The sequence below is a fragment of the Emys orbicularis genome, chromosome 5, assembly GCF_028017835.1.
Source record: "Emys orbicularis isolate rEmyOrb1 chromosome 5, rEmyOrb1.hap1, whole genome shotgun sequence".
Taxonomy (NCBI): Eukaryota; Metazoa; Chordata; order Testudines; family Emydidae; genus Emys; species Emys orbicularis.
The window spans coordinates 25,744,438-25,767,321 of record NC_088687.1 but is presented as its reverse complement, the minus strand read 5'-3'; the positions used below and the strand labels follow the sequence as shown (position 1 = coordinate 25,767,321).

General features: G+C 43.2%; 1 protein-coding gene across 1 annotated transcript; it reads right to left on the bottom strand.

Moving 5' to 3' along the window:
• Positions 1-13,985: 13,985 nt before the first annotated feature.
• Positions 13,986-22,733, bottom strand: LOC135879324 (estradiol 17-beta-dehydrogenase 11-like). Its single transcript, XM_065405272.1, has 7 exons — positions 22,524-22,733; positions 20,477-20,584; positions 18,981-19,112; positions 18,687-18,793; positions 17,799-17,936; positions 17,392-17,508; positions 13,986-14,082 (listed from the first exon to the last, which is right to left on the bottom strand). The coding sequence occupies exons 1-7, from the start codon at positions 22,731-22,733 to the stop codon at positions 13,986-13,988; spliced, it is 909 nt and encodes a 302-aa protein (XP_065261344.1).
• Positions 22,734-22,884: the final 151 nt, after the last annotated feature.

The following is a 22,884-nucleotide window of genomic DNA, read 5'->3' as shown; positions in this document are numbered from 1 at the left end:
TTCCCTGCTTTGGTTTGTTTGTTACACCCACTTATCAGGTCTTGTCTTTTATTAAATTGTAAGCTCTTCAGTCTAGGACTGTCTTCCTGTATGTCCATATAGCGCCTAGCACAATGGGTCCCTGATCCTGGATGTGAGATCAACATAAGAATGAATAACGAATACTTAGTTCCTATATACTTTGCATCGAAGGTCTCAATGTACTTTATAAGGGTGATTAATTTTACAGATTGGAAAGATGAGGCACTGAGAGATGGGGTGATCGGCCCAAACCCACAGAACAAGCTGGGAATAGAACCCAGGCCTCCTGACTCTTAGTACAGTGCCCTATAAACCAGCCTGACAAACCGTAACATAGAGGTACATAATTTTCAGCAACTCAATTGGCTCAGATTTGTGTTTTTGAGGATTTAAATTCCCTTACTTTTGTACCTTCTCAGCAGCAGGGTGAGTCTCTTTGCTAAGGGAGAGGCGGAGCAGGAGATTGTAGCCACCTCTTCTGGGATGCGAGGAACTACACCTCATTCGCCCAGTGCCTCTCTGCCCTGTGCTGTTTCCTGGATATCAGGCCCGCTGAGCGATCAAGGAGCAGACAGCTGCTTGTATCATTTCAGAATGCTGAATCATCCTCTGGAGCCAGGGATTTCTGCTAGCTGCCATTGCTACATTTTCAGATTGAGACTGAATTCTGTGCTTGTGTGTGTACCTGCATATGCTATTTATCTTATTTCTTTGCAGAGCTCTCTCTGGAGTTCATCGCTGTGCTGCTCTGTTCCCTACTGGGAATTGTTTGGAACAGCTATTCCCCATCTGCTTCATGCTCCCCGCACCAGAAACTCCCTCTTCCCCTTGTCACCACATACACTACATTCAGAGATATTGCAGCGAGAAAAGACTATTAGATCATCCAGTCCATCCCCTGCCACTACCAGTTTGTTCTATACACTCCTTATGTGTCACATTGAGTAGCAGCAGCAGTGGGGCAAGGGATCATTGAGAAAGAGAGGGCTGCTTATTTACTGTATCATATAATCAGTCCAGGATATTCCATTAGATTATTCAATAGAAATTTAAACAGGCCAAGTTCTCCTTGCCCCACCCAGCACCACTTCTCAGCAACAAGGAGACAGATGAGAGCACAGAAATGACTTTTCCCCAGCCCATTCTTTAATACAAACTAAAACAAATACTTACCAAAATCACTTCCTGGAGACAGGTTTCAGAGTAGCAGCCGTGTTAGTCTTTATCCGCAAAAAGAACAGGAGTACTTGTGGCACCTTAGAGACTAACAAATTTATTAGAGCCTGGAGACAAGTGATGGGAGATGGCTATGGCCCTTGGTTAGAGCAGTAGCTAGAAGTAGCTCTGCACCAAACTCTCCAGAGAGTCTTACTGCATTTGTGAATGGGAGGCCAGAACTGAACTCAGGTTTCTTTTTCTGTCGTGTTCACATCAAGTTCTCCAAACAGACTCTTCTGAGCATGTACGCATTGACCCCTCCTCTCCCTACCTCCTACAGGCTCTGCCTCTGGGAATGTTTTATTTGCTTAAAAATAATGTCTTAATCACCTTTGATTTGTTTTTTATGTATTTTGAGGCTTATCACTAATTTCCCACAGTCCCTTTTATCTATTACAACATGAACAATCCTGCTAACGCAGCAGAAAGTCACAGGCAGGGAGCATGCAATGCTGGGAAGTTGCCACGCCTCCAGTGTATTGTTACATAAAAGTTATGCAAGGGTAAAAGAAACCCATTAACCACATTAGATAGGCTGTCAGCAATACAAATTGCCACTGACTGCATCCAACCACAGAAACTGCTTCTGGGATTCGCTGAAGTGGGATCTCAATTTTTCAAGGGATCCTGATGTAGAACAGTGGGGTCTGCTGCTGCCTGAGCACATTGATTACTATTTGGGGTAGTGCCTAGAAGTCTCAGTCAAGTGGGGACCTGGGATGGGGTGTATAAACACCACAGTGGCAGTGACAGGGTGAGGGGCAGCCAGAGAGCTCAGTTAGCACATTCTGTGGCACCTGGAGTGGAGAGGCAATGAAGGATTAGACCCAGCTGCGGAGAGCCAGGTCAGGCTTCCTATAAGGGAAGGATTGCAGGCCAATAGGGGGAAGGAGATGCAGAAAAAGAAAAGGGGTGGTGGTGTTTCCTTTCTGGGAAAGGAACTGGAGAGGCTTGTAGGAAGGCATCTGTAGTGTGGGACTGTCCCTGATGGATCAGGGTAGCTGGCAAAAAAAGAGACTCCTAAAGCAGGTAGGGAAGAAAGAAGCCCTGTTGGTCAGCAGCTCAGGAAAAGCTGGGCCTTCGAGGAGACAGCTGCAGCGCTCTGTACGATAGGGAGACTGAAGCTGCGGAGCCTGAGAGTAGGGTAATGAGTCTGCAGGGAATGAAGCCCAGGCAGGGTAGAAGAGTTTTTATTCCTTTGTCTTTGGACATTGTCCACCTGGGAGGGGTAGGACTCTTAAGAGTATATCTATACTACTAGTCTAGACATGATAACGCGACCCCTGAGCGCTTTCCCCTCGACTCCTGTACTCCACCGCCGTGAGAGGCGCAGGCAGAGTCGACGGGGGAGCGGCAGCTGTCGACTCACTGCAGTGAAGACACCGCGGTGAGTAGATCTAAGTACGTCGACTTCAGCTACATTATTCATGTGGCTGAAGTTGCATAACTTAGATCGATATATTTTTTTTCCCCCTCCCTTCCCCCCAGACCAGGCCAGTATGTCAATACTGCAAGCAGGGGTGTGATTTGCAGCTCATGTAGATAAACCTGTGCTAGCTTGCTAAAATAGCAGTGAGGAGGATAGGCCCTGCATCAAAGCTCATAAAACTAATGCTCCTTTAGCTGCACCTATGCCATTATCAACAGCTATTTCTGTTGCTCCACATACATACGTGACAAATTAAAGATAGCAGTGTTGCTGCCCTGAGGTGATTAAAATATAATGTTGAGGCACTTGAGGGACGAAGACAATCACCATCTTAAGAGATGGAGGCTAGAGGCATGAAACAATGTAGTTGCTGATGCATTGTGAGGGTTACCCTGTTTATTTTTTCTCTATTCACCTTCTCACACTCATGGGCAGGGGCACAGCTTCCAAGAGGAAAGTATTAGGGTTTATAGGTGTGGAAAAAGTGGGTTTTTTAGGAGAGACTGAAGGAGAAGAGCATGTCTAGCCTTAGGCAGAGAAGAAATGAGGCAGGATTTCATGTTCTGAGGACCAGAAATAACTATTGGGGCCCAAAATGGGAATGCCTATCACAGTAGTCCCAAAATAAAGCCACTACCCCCCCGGCCTTTCTGTTCACACAGCTAGAGAAATGTATCCTCCTTCAGTATCAGCAAGAATATAGGACCCACCTATGAGCTACAGAGTTTACAATGGACTGTAGGGGCCCCATGGCTGCTTGCTCTGTTTCTGTTTGTATGACATCTAAAATACAACAGCATAGAGTGCACTGTGGTTCCAGCACAGACTGAGGGTGCCGCCTACTGAATCACTAACATCAGTTGCCCTGGCTAATCAGCAAAAAGAAATTCATAGTGCTTCAGATTTTAGGTTTTAACTGATAAATCACCCTGGATATGAACAAAATAAAAAATGAAATTGGTTGTTATCCTATACAGGAAATGGTGGCCTGCACCTCAGCTTGTCTCCATGGAGCAGTAATGTGGACTAAGGGGGAATGACTTCTAAACCGCACTAGTGTTGTGTATGTATTGATCCATCTAGACCCTGCTGGTGTGCACTAAAGCTTCCCTAGTAAGATTTAACACTTTTATTTGAAACAGTAGTATGTTAAAACACACTAGGGAATGTTACAAAGAAATTATTTATTACAGTTAATGCTACTGTAATGGTTAGTGCATTCAATATACATTACTCATGGCAGAATACACAGAGGTCTGAAACCCCCAGATTTTTGGACATTAATTTCATTTTGGGGGGGATTATTTTTAGCAATTTGAGTTTTATATAGATGTCCAAATTTGGAAAAACAGAAGCCCTAGGAATTCAGCACCTGGATCTTTGAAGTAAAGACATGTGTTCTTACTCAAAGGGTTTTTATGTTTTTGTTTAAATCCAATTGGAAATCTATTCTAAAATGTTTATGTCAAGGCTTGCTTCTCAGTTATAGTTATTTTAGAAATACAGTTAGGAATTACCACTGGGAACAAAAGCAGTTAAAAAAAATCTGCATTAAAATTATAGTACAGTGACAATCAAAGGTTATGTTAATAATGGGGGGGTGGCCTAAAATAATGAAAAAGGAATTTTTCTAGCATAAAGACTGCAGAATTTGGCCCTGATTCTGGTAGATGATACAGTAGAACCTCAGAGTTATGGACACCAGAGTTATGAACTGACCAGTCAACCACACATGTTTGGAACCGGAAGTACGCAATCAGGCAGCACAGACACAAAAAAATTTAAAAAAGCAAATACAGTACAGCACTATGTTAAATGTAAGCTACTAAAAAAATAAAGGGAAAGCAGCATTTTTCTTCTGCATAGTTAAGTTACAAAGTTGTATTAAGTCAATGTTCAGTTGTAAACTTTTGAAAGAACTATCATAACGTTTTGTTCAGAGGTATGAACATTTCAGAGTTACGAACAACCTCCATTCCTAAGGTGTTCGGAACTCAGAGGTTCTACTGTATATTTACTGTAGTAGATACCTTGCGCAAGGGATGGTATCTCCTCTGTAGATAAACCTCTTTGAAGCCAAGGCATGGCCACACATAAGTTAATTATTTACATTATTATACTGAGGGTAAACATTTTAAAAGCATCTAAGTGACTTAGAAGCCCAAACCTCATTTTAAAAAGTGACTCAGGCACTTAAGTGCTTTAGAATATTTTACCCTAAGTCCTTGAGGGGGCCATTTAGGGATCTAGGGCAAAAATCTGTTTGGGGATTGGTCCTGCTTTGAGCAGGGGGTTGGACTAGATGACCTCCTGAGGTCCCTTCCAACCCTCATATTCTATGATTCGTTGCTTTTCATTTTTTTGCTGTTGATTGATAATTATTTCTTAAAACTGGCTCAGGGACTTCTACCTTATAACTTGGACTCTTTTCCTTGGTGCCTTAAGTTGCACAATTTCTGTAAAGGAGGTGTATTCCTTTTCTATAAAGAATCACCCACTGCATCTGACAGCAGGACTCTTCAGTCTCAGGAAATTCTTGCTGTTTTCTTCAGTACAACAGTCTGACCCATACATGCTTTCCTAGACCCCGTGTAGTAATTTACAGTAGGTTGGATTATTTCAATTGTTCTCATGCATTCCTGGAATCTAAACCACATTCTCCATTCCAACGTGTGTGAAATGCTGCTGGTGGGATTAGAACTGGAAGCCACAAACTCTCCATACTGCTGTTGTCATGAGGGAGTAATTATTTATTAACTTTTATAGCCACATGCATTTCTAGGGCTGGTTTTCAGTGAAATACTTTATTGATTTTCTTTTTTTACAGTAAAACTGCTTTGAAGACTTGTAGGAGGTACACACAAGGAATTCATCTGAGCCGTTATCACAAAGTTTCAGTTTTACTTGAGATCATCTGATGTCAGTTTACTGGATGTTTCAAAAATTAGGATAAACACCTTAAAAATCATATTCCTTTGCTTTTTGGGCTTCCTGAATCTGAAAATCTTTGCCCACCAGATTTATTGATGCTGAGTTAATAGTCTTAAATGTAACATAACCTGGATAAAAAAATAAGGTTCCATGTAAATCTCATGCTACTGAGCCCTTCTTGCACTTTGTATTTTGTGTATTGATTTTAAAGCACCTTGAGGTGCACTGGGCTCATGAAAGTGCTGGTTCAATTAACATTAGATTGGAATTTAATTATAAATCCCAGCCTCTCCACTCTGGACAAAAAGTCATGCTAATTTAGAGAGATGGGGGAGGACTGAATGGACCAGGTGAGTGGGACTGGAGTATGGAGCCTCTAATTCATTGCTGTGAATCCAACCTCTGAGCTTAAAGCAATGTTTAGGTTCAAAGACTGTTGATGGCTCCAGAGGTTGCAATTGCATAGTAGGGAAAGACATTAACTGTGTATGACAAAAGCTAGAAACATTTCTACCTTGAATTCATCTTAAATTAAAAAACAGTGGCTTAAGACTTAAGGCATGGGAGAGGGGAGAACACAAACAGGAAAAAAATAAAGTACTGTACCGTCAAATAAAGCCGGAGAATTTGGAGGGCTTAAAAATGTTAATCTAAGGCTTGGTCTACACTTACCCCCCAATTCGAACTAAGGTACGCAACTTCAGCTACATGAATAACGTAGCTGAAGTCGATGTACCTTAGTTTGAACTTACCTCGGTCCACACGCGGCAGGCAGGCTCCTCCGTCGACGCCGCGGTTCCCCCGTCGACGCCGCGGTACTCCTCTCGTCTAGCTGGAGTACCGCAGTCGACGGCGATCACTTCCTGGTTCGACTTATCGCGTCCAGACAAGACGCGATAAGTCAAACCCAGAACTTCGATTCCCAGCCGCTGAACTAGCGGCTGGGTGTAGACATACCCTAAGACCCAGTCTCACGTGAAAAAGAAGCAGCAGTGCCCTCTTATGTCAATATAAACTTAAATATGTCTCATCTCATCTGCTCTTATTACCTGAGGCGTTTTAGATGAGCTTGGTTGGTCAATAGATATAAAGAAGGTGGCTTAGAACTCCAGGAGATGCATGTTTTCTGCTTTGCGAGGGTGCAGCTGCTCATTCTTGCTCTTTTCAAATAGCTTAGAACCTAATTTTTCCACTACTCTGCAACCAGTACGGTCATCTACCCCGGTGCTAGGTGGGTACAGAATGCAAACAGATCAGAATGTGGAGAACTGGCCCCAAACTTTCATGTAAGGAAGCCTCTTAGGGCCAGATTCAGAGGGACTTAGGCACCTACACTCTGGCTTTAGGTACCTCAGTCCTAGTTTTAGGCAGCACTACAACCCACAAAACCCCTGCTCCTTCCCTTTCTCCAATGTCCAGGTCCCTGGGAAGTGTGGTGGAGAGAAGATTTGCTCTGTAGTAAACGGAATTGAAAGTCCCAAATTTCCTCATCTCAACTCGGTCTCATTTCCATACCTATTACAGTAAACTGATTTAGGTGAATGGCTAGGGTCAAAGAAAAAAGCATCTGGACTCTACTTTGGCTGGAGGAGACTGGAATTGGCCTAAACACCTCCTCAAAGCACTGTATGTACAATAAGAACATAAGAATGGACGTACTGGGTCAGACCAAAGGTCCATCTAGCCCAGTATCCTGTCTACCGACAGTGGCCAATGCCAAGTACCCCAGAGGGAGTGAACCTAACAGGTAATGATCAAGTGATCTCTCTCCTGCCATCCATCTCCACCCTCTGACAAACAGAGGCTAGGGACACCATTCCTTACCCATCCTGGCTAATAGCCATTAACGGACTCAACCTCCATTAATTTATCCAGTTCTCTTTTAAGCGCTGTTATAGTCCTAGCCTTCACAACCTCCTCAGGCAAGGAGTTCCACAAGTTGACTGTGTGCTGTGTGACGAAGAACTTCCTTTAATTTGTTTTAAACCTGCTGCCCATTAATTTCATTTGGTGGCCCCTAGTTCTTGTATTATGGGAACAGGTAAATAACTTTTCTTTATTTACTTTCTCCACATCACTCATGATTTTATATACCTCTATCATATCCACCCTTAGTCTCCTCTTTTCCAAGCTGAAAAGTCCTAGCCTCTTTAATCTCTCCTCATATGGGACCCGTTCCAAACCCCTAATCATTTTAGTTGCCCTTCTCTGAACCTTTTCTAATGCCAGTATATCTTTTTTGAGACGAGGAGACCACATCTGTACGCAGTATTCAAGATGTGGGCGTACCATGGATTTATATAAGGGCAATAAGATACTCTCCATCTTATTCTCTATCCCCTTTTTAATGATTCCTAACATCCTGTTTGCTTTTTTGACCGCCACTGCACACTGTGTGGACGTCTTCAGAGAACTATCCAGGATGACTCCAAGATCTTTTTCCTGGTTCGTTGTAGCTAAATTAGCCCCCATCATATTGTATGTATAGTTGGGGTTATTTTTTCCAATGTGCATTACTTTACATTTATCCACATTAAATTTCATTTGCCATTTTGTTGCCCAATCACTTAGTTTTGTGAGATCTTTTTGAAGTTCTCACAGTCTGCTTTGGTCTTACAATGAGTCAGTTACATTTGTGGTATATTCAAAGAACCATCTTACAGATCCACAGGCTCTGTGATCATGGTGGACAGGAGTCTATTTCATCTGTGAAGGCAGCAAAAATAGTTTCAAAGGGCCATCCAAAAGGCTGGCTCTGATGCCCTGCCACCACTTCTGGTGTGAGAATAACAGGATCTCTTGCTAGGTTGGTCCTGCCCTATTATATAGTGAAATGCCTTCATAGGAGGCTTCTGTTGTATCCCCATTTTACAGATGGGGGAGTTTGAGACACAAAGAGGTTAACCTGTGATTTCCTGAAAGTCACTGGTGAAGACAGGAGTTCCTGTCTTCTAGTCTGCTGCCTTCCTCATTTAAGGGAGAGAGGATGGGAAATAAATAACCTCAAATGAACCTACTTGTCCAGGATGAGTCAAAATCCTGCGTCACAGTTCGTTAGCAGGGCTAGCTCTAGCTTTACTGTTACCTATGGAAAAAGAAACCTGAAACCCCAACGGTTTTTTGCAATTGACATGGGCTTCCTATCAACAATTTTCTCTCCAGCTGGCCCTGTCATGGACTCCCATTCATTTCAGTGTATGTTGCTCTAGCCATAAGCTAATGGTATTTCAAAAAATGCAGGTTCCATTTTATGACTATGTAAATGCACCTTTTACTAGTTTTGATAAAAGAGAGGAGGAAAGAGAGGAAATAAGAGGATCAGACTTGGTTGGGGTTAGGTATGTTAATGAAATATGCAACATAAGAAGAAGGTGGTGCATTTCTGCTTCCATCCTTCATCCAACAGAGAACTAGTTATTTTCACCTTTTGGCTGTAGCCAGCTGAGAGAAGGGGAAGAGGTTGGTTATGACACTCCCCTACCTACATGGAAAAAATCAACACTGAAATATAGCTATATATACCTGATCATATAATGGCCAACTATTGAAGCCAATCTACCTCTGTTTCTCATCATTGCTGGCAGAAATGCCTTTGTAGTCTGAAAATTGTTTGTTTGTTTTAAAGAGAGAGAGAAATATTTTTAACACTACAACTTACAAATACCAGAACTTACAAATATGTTTTAATTTTATGTTGTGAGTTGAATCCCAGGCTTGGATCTTAGGATTCAGATCCCAGGCAAGAGCCCTGAGATTCAGAAGACCCAGATTCGATTCCCTGCTCTGCCACTGGCTCCCTGTGGGACTTTGGGTAAGTCAATTAGTCTCTCTCTCAATCTGTGCCTTAGTTCCCCATCTGTAAAATGGGGCTTGTAGCACTGCCCTACCTCACTGGGGTGTTGTGAGGATAACTGCATTAAAGACTGTGAGGTGCTGAGATACTACAGAGAATGGGGCCATGTAAGTACTTACGGTAGATTTTAAGTTTGTCAGAATGTAACTTGTTTTGGTGACCAGTATTACCACTGTGCAGGGAAAAGTCACTTGTTTTCTGGTCCCAACGACACTTCATTGGATTCTGAGCAATCTTGCTGTCCTCCTTTACCCTCAGACTAGAGTGTTCCTGATTTCTCTGGACAGTCATGAGCCCATGGGAGTATGAAAAACGCAATCAGAAAACTAGAGTATTTGAAAATAACAAGGGACAATGGGCCATATTCATTTCTTAGCAAGTAAACTGGGACTAAACGACATCTAAACTAGACCTCTGGGACGGTGTAACTTGTGAGAAGCATTTATTGGCATCAGAGAAGTCAATTTGCCCCCATATCTTTGTGTCCTATGTGCAGACACAAGTCATTGAGGAGTTCCAGCATAAAAACTCCTTGATGGGTGGAGATAGACTAATATATATTAGATAGACGCCTAGCACAAACCATACTATAACAGCAAATCTACAAAACTGAAAAATAAGCATTCTTCTCCATCTTTTTCCTGCCTCTCATTCTTATATATTTACTCCTCCTTTCTTTAGTATATTTAGCAGTCAAATTGCCCCCATATTATTTTCACTTTCCTATTTTTAAATTTCTCTTTTCTCAACAATCTTTCTGATTTTGTTTCTCCTGAAAAATCTGTATTCCTTGTCCATTGTCTTCTGCCAGGTGGGCTTCCATTGTACTCTGGGGAAATCATGTCTTACCCTGCAAACTCTCTCAGCCACTGGGGAGCACTGTTCATTCCTGCTGAAGGAGCTGCTGGCAAGGAAGGATAAATATTTTCATACCCCAAAGTTCAGTGTGTCTACTTTCTATCATTTGCAACCAGTGCTAAAGACTAGCAGAAAACTATCCAGTCACAAGCAGTTGTGCTCAACTGCATTCCTCCAGTCTTTCACGCAGACTGCATGAACTAAGCTAGGCAATATGGGAAGAGTCTGTTCCAAGTGGTGCAGTAATAAGACAGTTATAATAAGCATTATATTGGAGATGATGTCCAAGTTAAATCCCATTAAAAAAACTCAAAAACAGTCATCTGTTTGCTGGCTCCAAGCCACGTGCATTTTCAATATGCTACAGTGATCTTACTGTTAGCAGGTGATCTAGACAGAGAATACCTCACATGCATCATTGCTACAAAGATTTATAGAGTGCAAAATTCAGGAAGGAGGTAGGATTTGACAATAAATTGCCTTTTAAAAACATTGTTTACACCTTCAGAAAAGGCAGCTCAACTTATCCTGGGTGTTTTTTGTTTGTTTTGTTTTGTTTTTGCTTTGCTGGCAGATTTGAAAAAACAAAACTGTTGGTTTGGATTGTACTGAAACCAGAAATTGTGAAAAATGTTGGAAAGTCAAAAAAATCTGTTTTGGATTGAAGGAAACAAGATTTTTTTGTACATTTGGATCAGGCTAGATGGCAGCAACCTCTCTTATCCCCTTTAGCCCTTGGATTAGAGTGCTTACCTAGAATGAGGGAGACCCACGTTCAATTCTTCCCTTTGACTGATGTGGAAAAGGGATTTGAACTTGGGTCTCTCACACTTTGGAGGCTTGTCCTAACCATTGGGATATGCAATGCCCTGGGGCAGGTGTCTCTGTCCCTCCGGTTGAAGTTGTTTCAATTTTTTAAAATACTAAATAGTAATTGGAGCAGGGACTTCCGCTGGGGTTTCCCACATCCTCAGTGCTGTAACCACCAGGCTATGGAACCGTTCTCGTGTTCTTTCCCTGGCCCGGTGACTTACTTTCTTTTTTGTTGTTGTTGTTGACAAACTATTTGGCAAATTCACAAATCGTTTTGGGTCTACTGAGACTGCTTTTTTTTTTGCTTTTTTTTTTTTTGCCATTTAAACTGTTCATCCAAAAAATATCATCCAGCTCTAATTCTGATTCCTTTAAAAGCTTCCAGCCTGGGGGCAGAAGGGTAGTAAAGGCAGCTATGCAGTTTGCCTTATTGGTTCTGTGGGACATCAACACGATAATCTGCTTTGATGCTTGGCAAATACATAGGCTGAGTCTCCCAATTCCATGCACAGCTCCAGTAATCAGAACAATTTCTCTGTTGACAGATTTTCTTTTCGCCGGAATAAACAGAAACCTCCATGAAGGAGTAGATTATGGTGAGAAAAAGCAAGAGAATCTCAAGCAGGAGATTCATTGTTTCAGCTACAGACGCCTTGCAATATTTTCCGCAGTCTAAAATACTGTGAGTGGCTTGCTTGAATACGAGAGGGAATTGTTAGCTGAAGCCAGTAATCACAAGGTCATTATGTGCACAAAACTCTGGTGCATCATGAGGGTTCTAAAATGAGCATAATGAAAAACGAATCTTGTTTTCAGACCAGAGGGTGTTTACCGTGTGTCTTGCTTGGAACTGGCTCCTTTGAATAATCCTGGTTACTGTTTGTTTATTAATTGTGTTATCAGTGCACCAGCACTCCATTATTCTAGGAGTTATGTAAACACAGAACAAAAAGACAGTCCGTGCACCAAAGAGCTTACAATCTAAGACAACAGATGAAGACAGACAGACCAATAGGGGAGTACAGGGAAACAATAAGACAATATTGGTCATCTTGATTGGTTGTGGTCTCAGTATACCACCAGCCTAACCATTAAGTTTTTTGTAGGCTAAACAACAGATGAGAGTTTTGGAGGAAGATAATGCATTAGTTTTATGGATGTTTATGGGAAGTTCTGTCAAGTGTGAGGGACAGCACAGGAGAAAGCATGGAGGTGCCTGTTTGAAAATTCAACAAGTGGGTGATGGAGGCTGGCATCATGGGTTGATCAGAGGTGGGAGTTGACACTTTGATAGCAAATGAGGGATGACAGGTACAGTGGAGATAGGTCGTGAAGGGCCGTGAAGTGAACACGAGTAGCTTATGTTTGGTATAATCGAGAAGAGGGAGCCAGTGGAAGGATATGATAGAGATGTGGCGAGGGGACTGATCTATGGGAGAGTTGATGGCTCTCTTTCAAGAAAGGCAGGTACCAAAGCTGGAATGAGTGAATAGAGAGACTTTGGTCTTATTTAGCTAAGCTAGTGCATTCTAGCAGGTGTTTGTAGTAATATTCCCTGTGGAGAATCAGAATGGAAATATGAAACCCATATGGAGGAGGAAGAGACAGTATAAGGAAATCTGCCATGGCATATACTCCAGGTAACTGATAGTTGTCAGTCTGACTTGTGTGTATCCTTTGCAGAAGAAGGGGGTTTGGCCACTTTCAAATTCATGCACAGGAATCAAAGACAGATGTCACTTATGAGGCAGCTGAAGTACAGTAAGATGAAGAATGTAGATGGAAGGTATCAGGAAATGGTGACTTTGGCTTATGGGCAGGTAGGCCCTGAACTGCCATGGTTAGAAGGAATGATAAAACCACTTTGCCCAGTCCGATTCCCTAGGCTTGAGAGTCTGAGCTGCAGTGTCCACGCTGCTATTTTTAGCGTGCTAGCTTGGGAATCTGTCTATCTGTGCTGAGATGCTGGCTCCCAGCTGCAGTGTAGATATACTCTAAATGGGCCTTCTAACAGAGAGGGGAAAATACAACGCTCGCCCTTTAAGACATTACTTAATTAAGTTTCCTTAATGCTCCAAGCATCCATTTTAAAGGTGAGTGATTGCTTAACAGATGAGGAAACTGTCCCTTTGCATTTTCAGCCTATGCTAAGCTCACCTTGGCCACAGTTCAGACTCAGAGCCTCTGTCTTTGTTGTATACATTAGCACTATGAATATCTGTGGCACTATAATGAATAGTAGTTCTTTGTGAGTAGTTACAGAATTCCTCATTCAGAAGCACTGAAGAAATAGCCAACATGCGCTTCTCCCCCATGTGGCAGTCATGTTACTCAATGAATGACTTAGGTGCTCAGATACTATGGTGATGAGTGTGGTATAAGAACCTTTACAGAACAGATAGGATCACCATGATATCTGGGTGCCAACAAAATTAAGCAACATTCAGTCTGAAGGACTGCATTTTCCACCGCTACCGCATAGTCTGTTGTCATGCACACATGGATTTGTGTATGTGTCTATTTTATTTATTTATTTATTTAGATTTAGAATGATAAAAAGATTTCTACTTAAAGCTCTTGGCACCCTAACATATTCAGTTAATTACACAATACTAGCAAATCCCAGAAGCATTAAAATAATCATTGTAACAGGAACTCAGCCAGCCAGGTACCTACAGAAATTCATTGATGTTCAGAGCAGTGTTGCTGGGACTTTATCAAGTGTTGCTGTTGTGGGAAGACAGTTGGAAAGTGATGGGTCTTCCATTTTTTCTCTGAATGAATCAAAACACTGAATAATTGATCTGAACTCAAAACATGAACCATCTGCAGCCTGTGCGGTTTCAGGGGGAGGGCGATGACCTAATCACTTATGACCCTGTTTCTGTATCCAACAACTGCATCAAATTGAATATTCTGCAGCTTGTACACTGCTGCCATGGCATGCTCTGGAAGAATCCTGGAAGAGAGATTGAAACATTTAATTGAAATAATGATTAGAAACTTTAAAACTGTGTGCGATCATCTCCCCAGGATCCACGGAACTTCTGTTTGTTGGACTCCCTCCTTCTGTAGGAAAGGGGGATAATGGGTAAGAGGAGATGCTGGCCTGGGGCCAGAGTGGGAGGGTCAGGGGAAGCTGGACATATGCAAATAACTTCCCCCTTGTGGAGAATATGTCCAAAGAATTAAATAGCCCTAAGATATGTTACTCCTAGAGTGCAGCCCCATTCCACCACAATCTGCCTCCCTTCGTGGGGATTCCAAGGGCTACTGCCTGTGCAGCATTCCGTGGCGACATGGCTCCATTGCTGGAGCCCCAGGGATGCTCTTGTGCTTCTGCTGAAGGATTTGTATACTGGATGCCCTCTTTCTCCCACAGGGCAGCAAACCCTCACACCCTGTTGTTATGATTTGGTGGCAGCTATGGGAAGAGTGTCAAGTGAAGTTTCCTCCCTCTAGCGTTCCTCCCATGGGTTTTTGCGTGTCTATTGGTTACTATTGGGCCCCAAGAAAATAACGTAAGTAATTTCATTTTGAAAAAATTCTTGATTTAGGTTACCTCAATGGCTGTTAGTGGCTTTGGCGGGACCCTAAACCCTGAATTCTCGAGGCTTCAGAAACTTTGCGATTATGTGGGTCATTTTATAAGCCACCTTTGAAACTTATCTAATAATAACCTTTTCTGTACAGCTGCCAAAAGTTTGTAACTCTGTCTGTCCCCACCACCACAAGCACATTTTAGCCATGTTAGCTCTCTTATTACTCAATATAATGAGGGCTTTTAGCTCATAAATCTAAAACTGTAAAAATGAGCCAACAATCTAGTCCTTTTTGAAACAGGACTAATCACAGCACATTAATGAACTGTTAATGCACGTCAGCAGGGTCCACATAGACAGTCTGCAGCAGGGTTGTGTCACACCCCAGTTTGCCTCCAACTTTGTGTTTCTGTGGACAAACCCTAACAAAAAGTTACAGTTTGTCAAATCAAATGTTTGTGGACACATCTAGCCAAAAATAACATCAGCATAGCTAAGTCTCTCAGGAGTGTGAAAAATCTGCATTTGAGAGACATAGGTAAACTGACCTAACCTCCAGGGTAGACAGCGCTAGGTTGATGGAAGAATTCTTCCGTCAATTTAGCTATCACCTCTTGGGGAGGTGGATTATCTAAGACAATGGGAGAACCTCTCCCTTCACTGTAATAAGTGTCTACACTGAAATGCTACAGCAGCAGCACAATGGCACCTGTGCTACTGTGGCATTTTAAAAGTAGACGTAGCCAAAGACTTTTTCTGTGGAGTGTGACATCAGTTTGTTAAGGATCCCGTGCTCTACTGTCAGAGGTGTTTCATCTAACAGTGAAATGGTTAATTGGAAATGTTATTCTGAATTAGCTAATTTGACATGCAGTACCTGGTGCTGGATTTGCACTCTGGGGCAAATCTTGTAACTAGGTTGGGTGTTGGGCAGAAGTGGAAGGGGAGTGTAGTGAGGCGGTGTGGCTCCCTGCCGCCCCAGAGAGGGAGGAGCCCATCCGGAGGCCGGAGTGGGCGGAGCTAGGGAGCTCAGAGCCCGCCCCTCAGAGGGTCAGGCGGCGACCTGGAAGTATAAAGGCTCGCCCTCAGAGTTCAGTGAGGCCCAAGCCGCCGGAGAGGCCAGACGCCTCCAGCCTAGCTTGTGACTGGGAAAACTCTACGGCCCAACGCAGCCGCCAGGACTGGCCGGGCCTGCCCTGTGCCCGCTACCCGGAGGAGTTGCCGGGCCTGCCCTGCGCCCGCTACCAGGAGGCATTGCCGGACCTACCCTGCGCTCGCTGTCCAGAAGAACCTATGGTGCTGGACCCCCCAGAGGACAACACCTTGACCCAGGTACTACCCGAGGGGGAGTGTGGAAGTAGCCCGGGGGCAGCCGACCCCAGTCTGGCTGCAGCACTGCCAGAGCCCATGTCAGTGTGTTGCGGCCAGGATCCCCACTGACGAAGCAGCGGGTCTTCTGCCGCTGCTAGGGTCCCAGGCTGGGACGCAGTGGAGTGGGAGGGCCTGCGTCCCCCCTGCCACCCAACTCGTGGGTGGCAGTCTCCCCCTCTTCCAGGCCTGAGGAGGCTTGGGCCTATTGCTATTGTTTGTACTGCTACTGCTCAGCCCTGCTTGAGGGCCTGAGCTCCTAACTCAGCATTGTTGCCCGCCCTGACCCGGGCCTGGGCTTACATTGTTTATTTCAGGCTGTGGAGCAGTTTCGGAGCCATTTCACAGAAGCTACTTTAGCCTTTATGAGACTGATGGCCTGGAAGGTTGAAATGTTGGTCAGGAAGATTGTGACGCAGCAGGATCTTTGGCCCCACTTCTGACCTTCCCCCAAGATGCCCATGCCTCACGCTCTGCTCACTGAGGCAGAGTGGCGACACCATGCTCTGCAGAAAGTGCATCTTCCCCTGCATATCCCCTAACACCTCTAACCACAAATCTGTCCCTCCATGCACTTATAACCCCATTGGTTCCACTGCAAAAGGGGCCCCTCAGAGCTAATGAGAAGGGGACTCAACTAACCTTTTTTTGTGCAAGAGCTATTAGTACCATCACAGAGCGAGACATTGTCCTGACTTAAACTATTTTGTGACAGTGCTATTGTTATATTTTAAAACAGTGAATAATAGCAATGTAGTGCTGGAGGAGGTCTTAAGTGGTCATTTTTCCATCTCCCCATGCTGAGGTAGGACCACGTACACCTAGACCATTCATGACAGATGTCTGCCTAACCTGTTCCAATGATGGGGATTTCACAACCTCCTTTTGTAACCTATTCTAATATTTGACTAACCGTATAGTTTGAAAGCTTTCCATAATATCTAACCTAAATCTCCCTTACTGAAGATTAAGTTGACTATTTATTTCCCTACCCTCAGTGCACATGGAGAACAATTGATCACCCACCTCTTTAAGACAGCCCTTAGCATATCTGAAGACTACTATCTTACTATATATATTTTTGTAAAACATTTTCTGGTGCAGATATTTGCTGTCACAGGAGGATAACTATCTGACATCAACATACTTATCAATGAAGATGGGGTGGCTTCGTTTTCTATTGATCACTTATTCAAATGGCTTACCACCCTGCCATACTTTCTTTTACTGATTTGGTTCCACTGTAGTAAAATGAGTGTTTTTCTGAAACAAAACTTCAAGAGAAAAAAAATCTAGACGTTTGCATATTAAGAAATAGTTATAACTAGAGTTTGTTTTCTAATATTTCCTGTACGTACTTTTCCAATATTACATGTATCTTCAGAAATGATGGAACAAAAATCATTTTCTGGTTGGTCAATATCCCCTCTAGCAGTTTATTTGCAACCTTCTCTGGCTCCAAAACTTTCATTAATCTGAAACGAAGGCACATGTTAAAAGTAGTACTGAATATCATGGAATCATTAGGGTCAATAAATTCAAACTAGGATGCTTTAAATACTGATGAATCAAGATAGTACAAATATAACTACTAGGTGGGTTAACTGACATTATGGAGCTGAGATACTATGTATTGATTATCTTCATTTTTACATAATTGAACTGAGCCCCAGACCTGGAAATGAGTAAAGTGTAATATTCAGAAAAGACACTGCTAAGGGCAGGGACTTGAGATTCCCACTGTTCAATGGTCTTCAAATCTTACCTTACATTTGGATTTTTGACAAAGCCAGTATTTGTAAAAACAGGACAAAGGCATGATGTTTTTATTCCATCCTTTCCCAATGCAGAAAGTTCTTGTGTTAGGGCTTTATGAAATCCAACTGCAGCAAACTTGCTTGAACTGAAAGAGAATTACAAATGATCCAGCTGAAAAACAGTTCCCAATCCCAGTTACTTTTGACATAGGCAGAAAATTATCTGCCATGCAGCTCCACTGTCTATACAATCCATCAGTAGGCTTTCAAGTAGGATCAGCTGGCTCAGTAACGTCATCTTACCAAGTTTTCCTTCTCAAGATTTTATTCTCAAGAGGCAGTGTGGCCTAGTGGCTAGAGTACTGGTCTGGGCTGCAGAGCTGCCACTGGCCTGCTAGGTGACCTTGGGCAAGTCATTTCACCCCTCCGTGCCTCAATTACCCATTGGCTGGAGAAAACCTGTTTTCAACTCCCCTTGACGTGGCTGGTTTAAACACATTTTAGTTCTAATTTCAGCACATCTGCATAATCCTTTGTGGGTTGACTGCACATACATTAGGCAAGAGTATTAATGATCAGTGAATTATTAGTTTTCCAGTGACATATCACTTGAAACCTTTTAAATACAGATTATAACAATAGGGAGTTGGGGTACACTGAGCTGGTCAAAAGCCAGCTGAAACTCACTGCTAGATACCAGGGAGCCCCTTACCTTCTGGTACAGGGATGCTCTTAAGGTAATATGTACACATTTTGTACATGAGCACTTACTTCTACAAGAATCTCTTAGAACTGGAATAGTATCTTTGGTGTCGGTTGTAAGGACAGCCCTTGTTAGTCAGTGGGAAACAAAAATTAAAAAATGGTGAAGGAGATTGAAATTTAAAATCACATACCTGTAAGTCACCATGAAAGAAGTTGCCAAATGACCAGCTGCTGAAGCAACAGTGACAATATGGCCATGGTTGTTGTTCATCATTGCTGGCAGAAATGCTTTTGTAGTCTTGAAAATAGTTAAAAGAAAGAAAAAGTGTGTGTGACAGACAGCAACAGAGCAATCAAGAGAGAAATGTATTTTCTATGTAGGTCACTGTTTAGTGCATTTTTAAAACTAAAGTATTTATTGTCTTTAAATAGTTTAAAAATATATTTTATTAAACTTAACACACTGACACTCTAGTGACATTTACCCAGTAATGAGCGAGAATGTTGACCTCGAACATTTTTTGTATCTGATGGTCCTGAGTTGAGAGCAGATCGGCAGTTGTAATCACTCCTGCATTATTTACCAAGATGGTAACATCTCCAATGTCTTTTTTCACCTTTTAAAAATTGAAGAATTTAAATACGTAGTTACATGCAGAGCTAGGAATTGTAGAGTTGACAGTGTTATACCAACTAGTTTAGTTGGTTTTAACTTTTGAACCTCAGCCTATTATAGAACCTTGCTTTTTGCAGAGAAGAAAAATCACCAAAAGAATCCGGATTCATCAGAGGAAATTATGCAAATTCTAAGTTCACCCCAGGGAGCTCGTTGCAGATTTGGGGCTTCAATATGAATCAATCTCCAGTATTAATTACAGAGCTCTGAAAAACTAGATTCAAAAGATACTGAAAGTTACCCAAATTAGTTTAACTCATCTGTAGAATTATAGTGCTTTTAATACAAAATTCTATGTTTAAGTGCCCACAGTGTTGTTAGTACTGGACTAGATATTAAAAAAATGATGGTCCCTACTCCAAAGAGCTTACAATCCAAGGGGCAGATTCAGAAAAGGCATGATGTCAAAGAGGAAACATAAAGAAGAGCATTAGAATGGACACTTTCTCTTTTAATTATTGGTTAACTCCTCCTGCAGAAGTTGGTGGGAAAAGTGAGATTTTATTAATTATCTGAATGAGATGAATGTGGTACTGTGATAAACAGGGGCCACATACCCCAAGGGGAGAACGGAAGGTTTAAACCTCCCAAATGATCAGTAGAATGCATACTGTATTATTGTACTATAAAAACATATTGAGTAAGGTCTTTTATGAAAGCAGGTGATGCTCTGAACTTGATGGTCATTATGACATACATATCCAGACTAGGAGGTACGCTGGAAAACTGTTCAGAGACAATAGGGAACTTGTGTTAGGAAAGGGATTTTATCTACTATGGAAGTGTAAAGCCCTGAGACTGTCTCTGTATGTTTAGTTTCTGTGTAACTTGTATACATTTGCTCTCCCTTACTATTTCCTCTTTGAATCTGTGTTTATTCTGTTAAATAAACATTTTGTTTATTTTCACCCCAAGCAGGTCCCTGGTGTGTAAACTGTGGAGTGTGCCAAAGTAAGCTGGTGTCTGGTTTCATGCCTCTGAAGGCAGAAGGGAAAAGTTTGAGTGTCTGGTAGTGAAGAAATTGGGGAGGATGGACCTCGGGGTACTTGGGACTGAAAGGGCTCTGGTGTCACCCTGTAGGAGTAATTAGGCTGGCAGAAGCCAGCGTGAGACCTTAAGCTTGTGCACTGGCTATTGTTGTCAGGAATCTGAACCATAGCTGCACAGCACAAAAGCCCACAAAGTTACAAGGAAGGTGGTGATGGAACCCCTTACTGGTCGGGGGATCACCAAAACATCACAGGTACCCCGCGCTTCTGTTCCCCAATCTTCACTGAAGCTGAGACATGCACATTGCAGTCTTACCTTCTCTGCAGCACTGTAGATTTCCTCTTTTTTACTGCAATCCACCACAAAAGCATGAGCTGTGGCCCCCAGCCTTCTGCACTCTGCTGCTGTTTCCTCAATACCATGCTATAAATGAAAAAGGGGGAAATCACAGTTTCTCAGAGGTGCCTGGACTGGATCCTATTATTAGGGCACCAGTCGGTCCTCTAATTTTTCACACCCCTAAGCATTGTAGTTATGTAGACCTAAGTTTTAAGTACAGATCAGGCCTAAAAGTTTGCAAGACTGGAGGCGTATTTTGTTGTTGTTGTTGTTAAATAGCTCTTTCTCTCCATTGATGCCATACAGCAATGGAAAACATTTTAAAAACAGGAAATATGGTTGTAAAACCATCAAAATTGTCTAAGGGATGCAGGGGCAGGTGTAGAACCTGAAAATACTTTAATTCCCCCCTTCCACCAAATTGACTAGATTTCAAGATCATGGTGTCCCATTAAAAGAAAACGGAACAAACAGGTATGTTGACTACAATTCCACTTAAGTGAATATTTATGTGAACCACAGCATAAAGTCTTTTAAAGGGGCACAAAATCCTCATTCTACTTACACACAGCATACCAATCAGTGCTCTGACTACCATTAGAGGCAAATGTGGATGTTGAGCACTTGTGTGAATGTGGATATAAGCCAGGGTCTGAATGAACTCTCCCCTGCCATCTAGCGATGAACTGAGGGTAAAGACTTCAGGAGCATTGTATCTCACCTACTCTGCCTAGGTGTTCAGCAGACAGAACTGCTTTGCCAAAGTGATTGATTTTGGCTTTTGGGGGTTAAAATTCCCTTTAGTATTCAAGTGGCAGAACCTTAGAACATGGCATCCCAGAGGTGCAAACAGTGACAGAGATAACAACGGCAGCAGTAGCAAGCAGCGAGTGGTGGCAGATATAGCAGCAGTAGCAAGCAGTGGAAGAAGCAGCAGCAAGCGGCCAGCAATGGCAGTAACTGCTGGCAGCGGCAGAGGCATTGCTCATCCATTTTCTGGCGTGGGAGGTGAACCAACCCAAATGCAAACCTGGATTCTGGGGAATGTTACTGACCTCGGACAACGAATGCAAGTGGGGGGAAAGGACTAAAGTGTGTTAAAGGAACACTCATTTGTGAGACTTTCACACTGCAAGGTGGGAAACTGAGGCAAAGGACGCTGCCCAATGTACTGTGTGGCAGGTGTTTGCTTATGGTTAAGGTTAAGATTTTGTCACAGTTATTTTTACTAAAAATAACCGACAGGTTGCGGGCAATAAACAAAAATTCACGGAAGCCCGTGACCTGTCTGTGATTTTTACTAAAAATAATGGGGAGGCTGACGGGGGATGACTGAAGGCTGAGCCTTGGGGTGGGGGAGAGATCCCAAGCCCCACTGTGGGACAGGGGAGGGGTCCAGCACCGGTCGCTGCCGTGGCTGACAGCTCTGGGGCCCCTGCTGCAGCCCCAGTGGCTCAGAGCTCCTGGGTCCCCACCGCCTGCAGCAGCTGAATGCTCTGGGGTCTCCACCACCCATGGCAGCTCAGAGCTCTGGGGTCCCTGCTGCCTGCAGTGCCTGAGAGCTCTGGGGCTGGCAGCTGGGAGCCCCCACCACCCGCAGCTGCTGGGTGCTCCGGGGCCCCCGCCACCCACGGCACCTGAGAACTCTGGGTCTGGTGGCTCGAAGCTTGGGGTGCCACCGCCACCCATGGGGGCTGAGAGCTCCAGGTGCCCCTACTTCCTGCGGAGGCTGAGAGCTCTGGGTGCCCCCACCACCCGCGGCAGCTTGGAGCTCCAGGGTCCCTGCCAGCTGAGAGCTCCAGCCCTGTTAGCCCAAAGCTGGGTGGGGGCTCAAGTCACTTGTATTTAGTATTGTTAAGAGGGTCCCCTAGATACTGAGCCCATCCTTTATTGCTGCCAACACTACCAGGCAGAAGAGTTACATGTATAGTATATAGATAAGTTTTAATCTAACCTCCTCTTTCTGATAAAAGACAATAATTTCAGGGTGGGATGGTACTGGAGATAAAGTTTACTGCATTACCTTATTGATGTCCCATAGAACCAATCTGCTTTGTCGATTGGCAAATTCATAGGCTGTTACTCTCCCAATTCCATGACCAGCACCGGTAATGAGAACAAGCTCTCCACTGACAGACTTCCTCTTCACAGGAATGAAAAGCTTCACAAAAGCCTCTATGTAGGAGTAAATTATTATAGGTAAAAGCAACAAAAGCTCCATAAAGAGATTCATTTTTCTACAGACTTTCAGTACTTTGACCCTTGGTCACTATTTAAAACACTGTCGGTTATTTATTTTTCAGAGACCAGGAAATGCTCCTCCACTGGAGACAGGACGGGAAAAAATGCTGTTTATGTGCATGTGACACTGAGAAAAGTTGTCT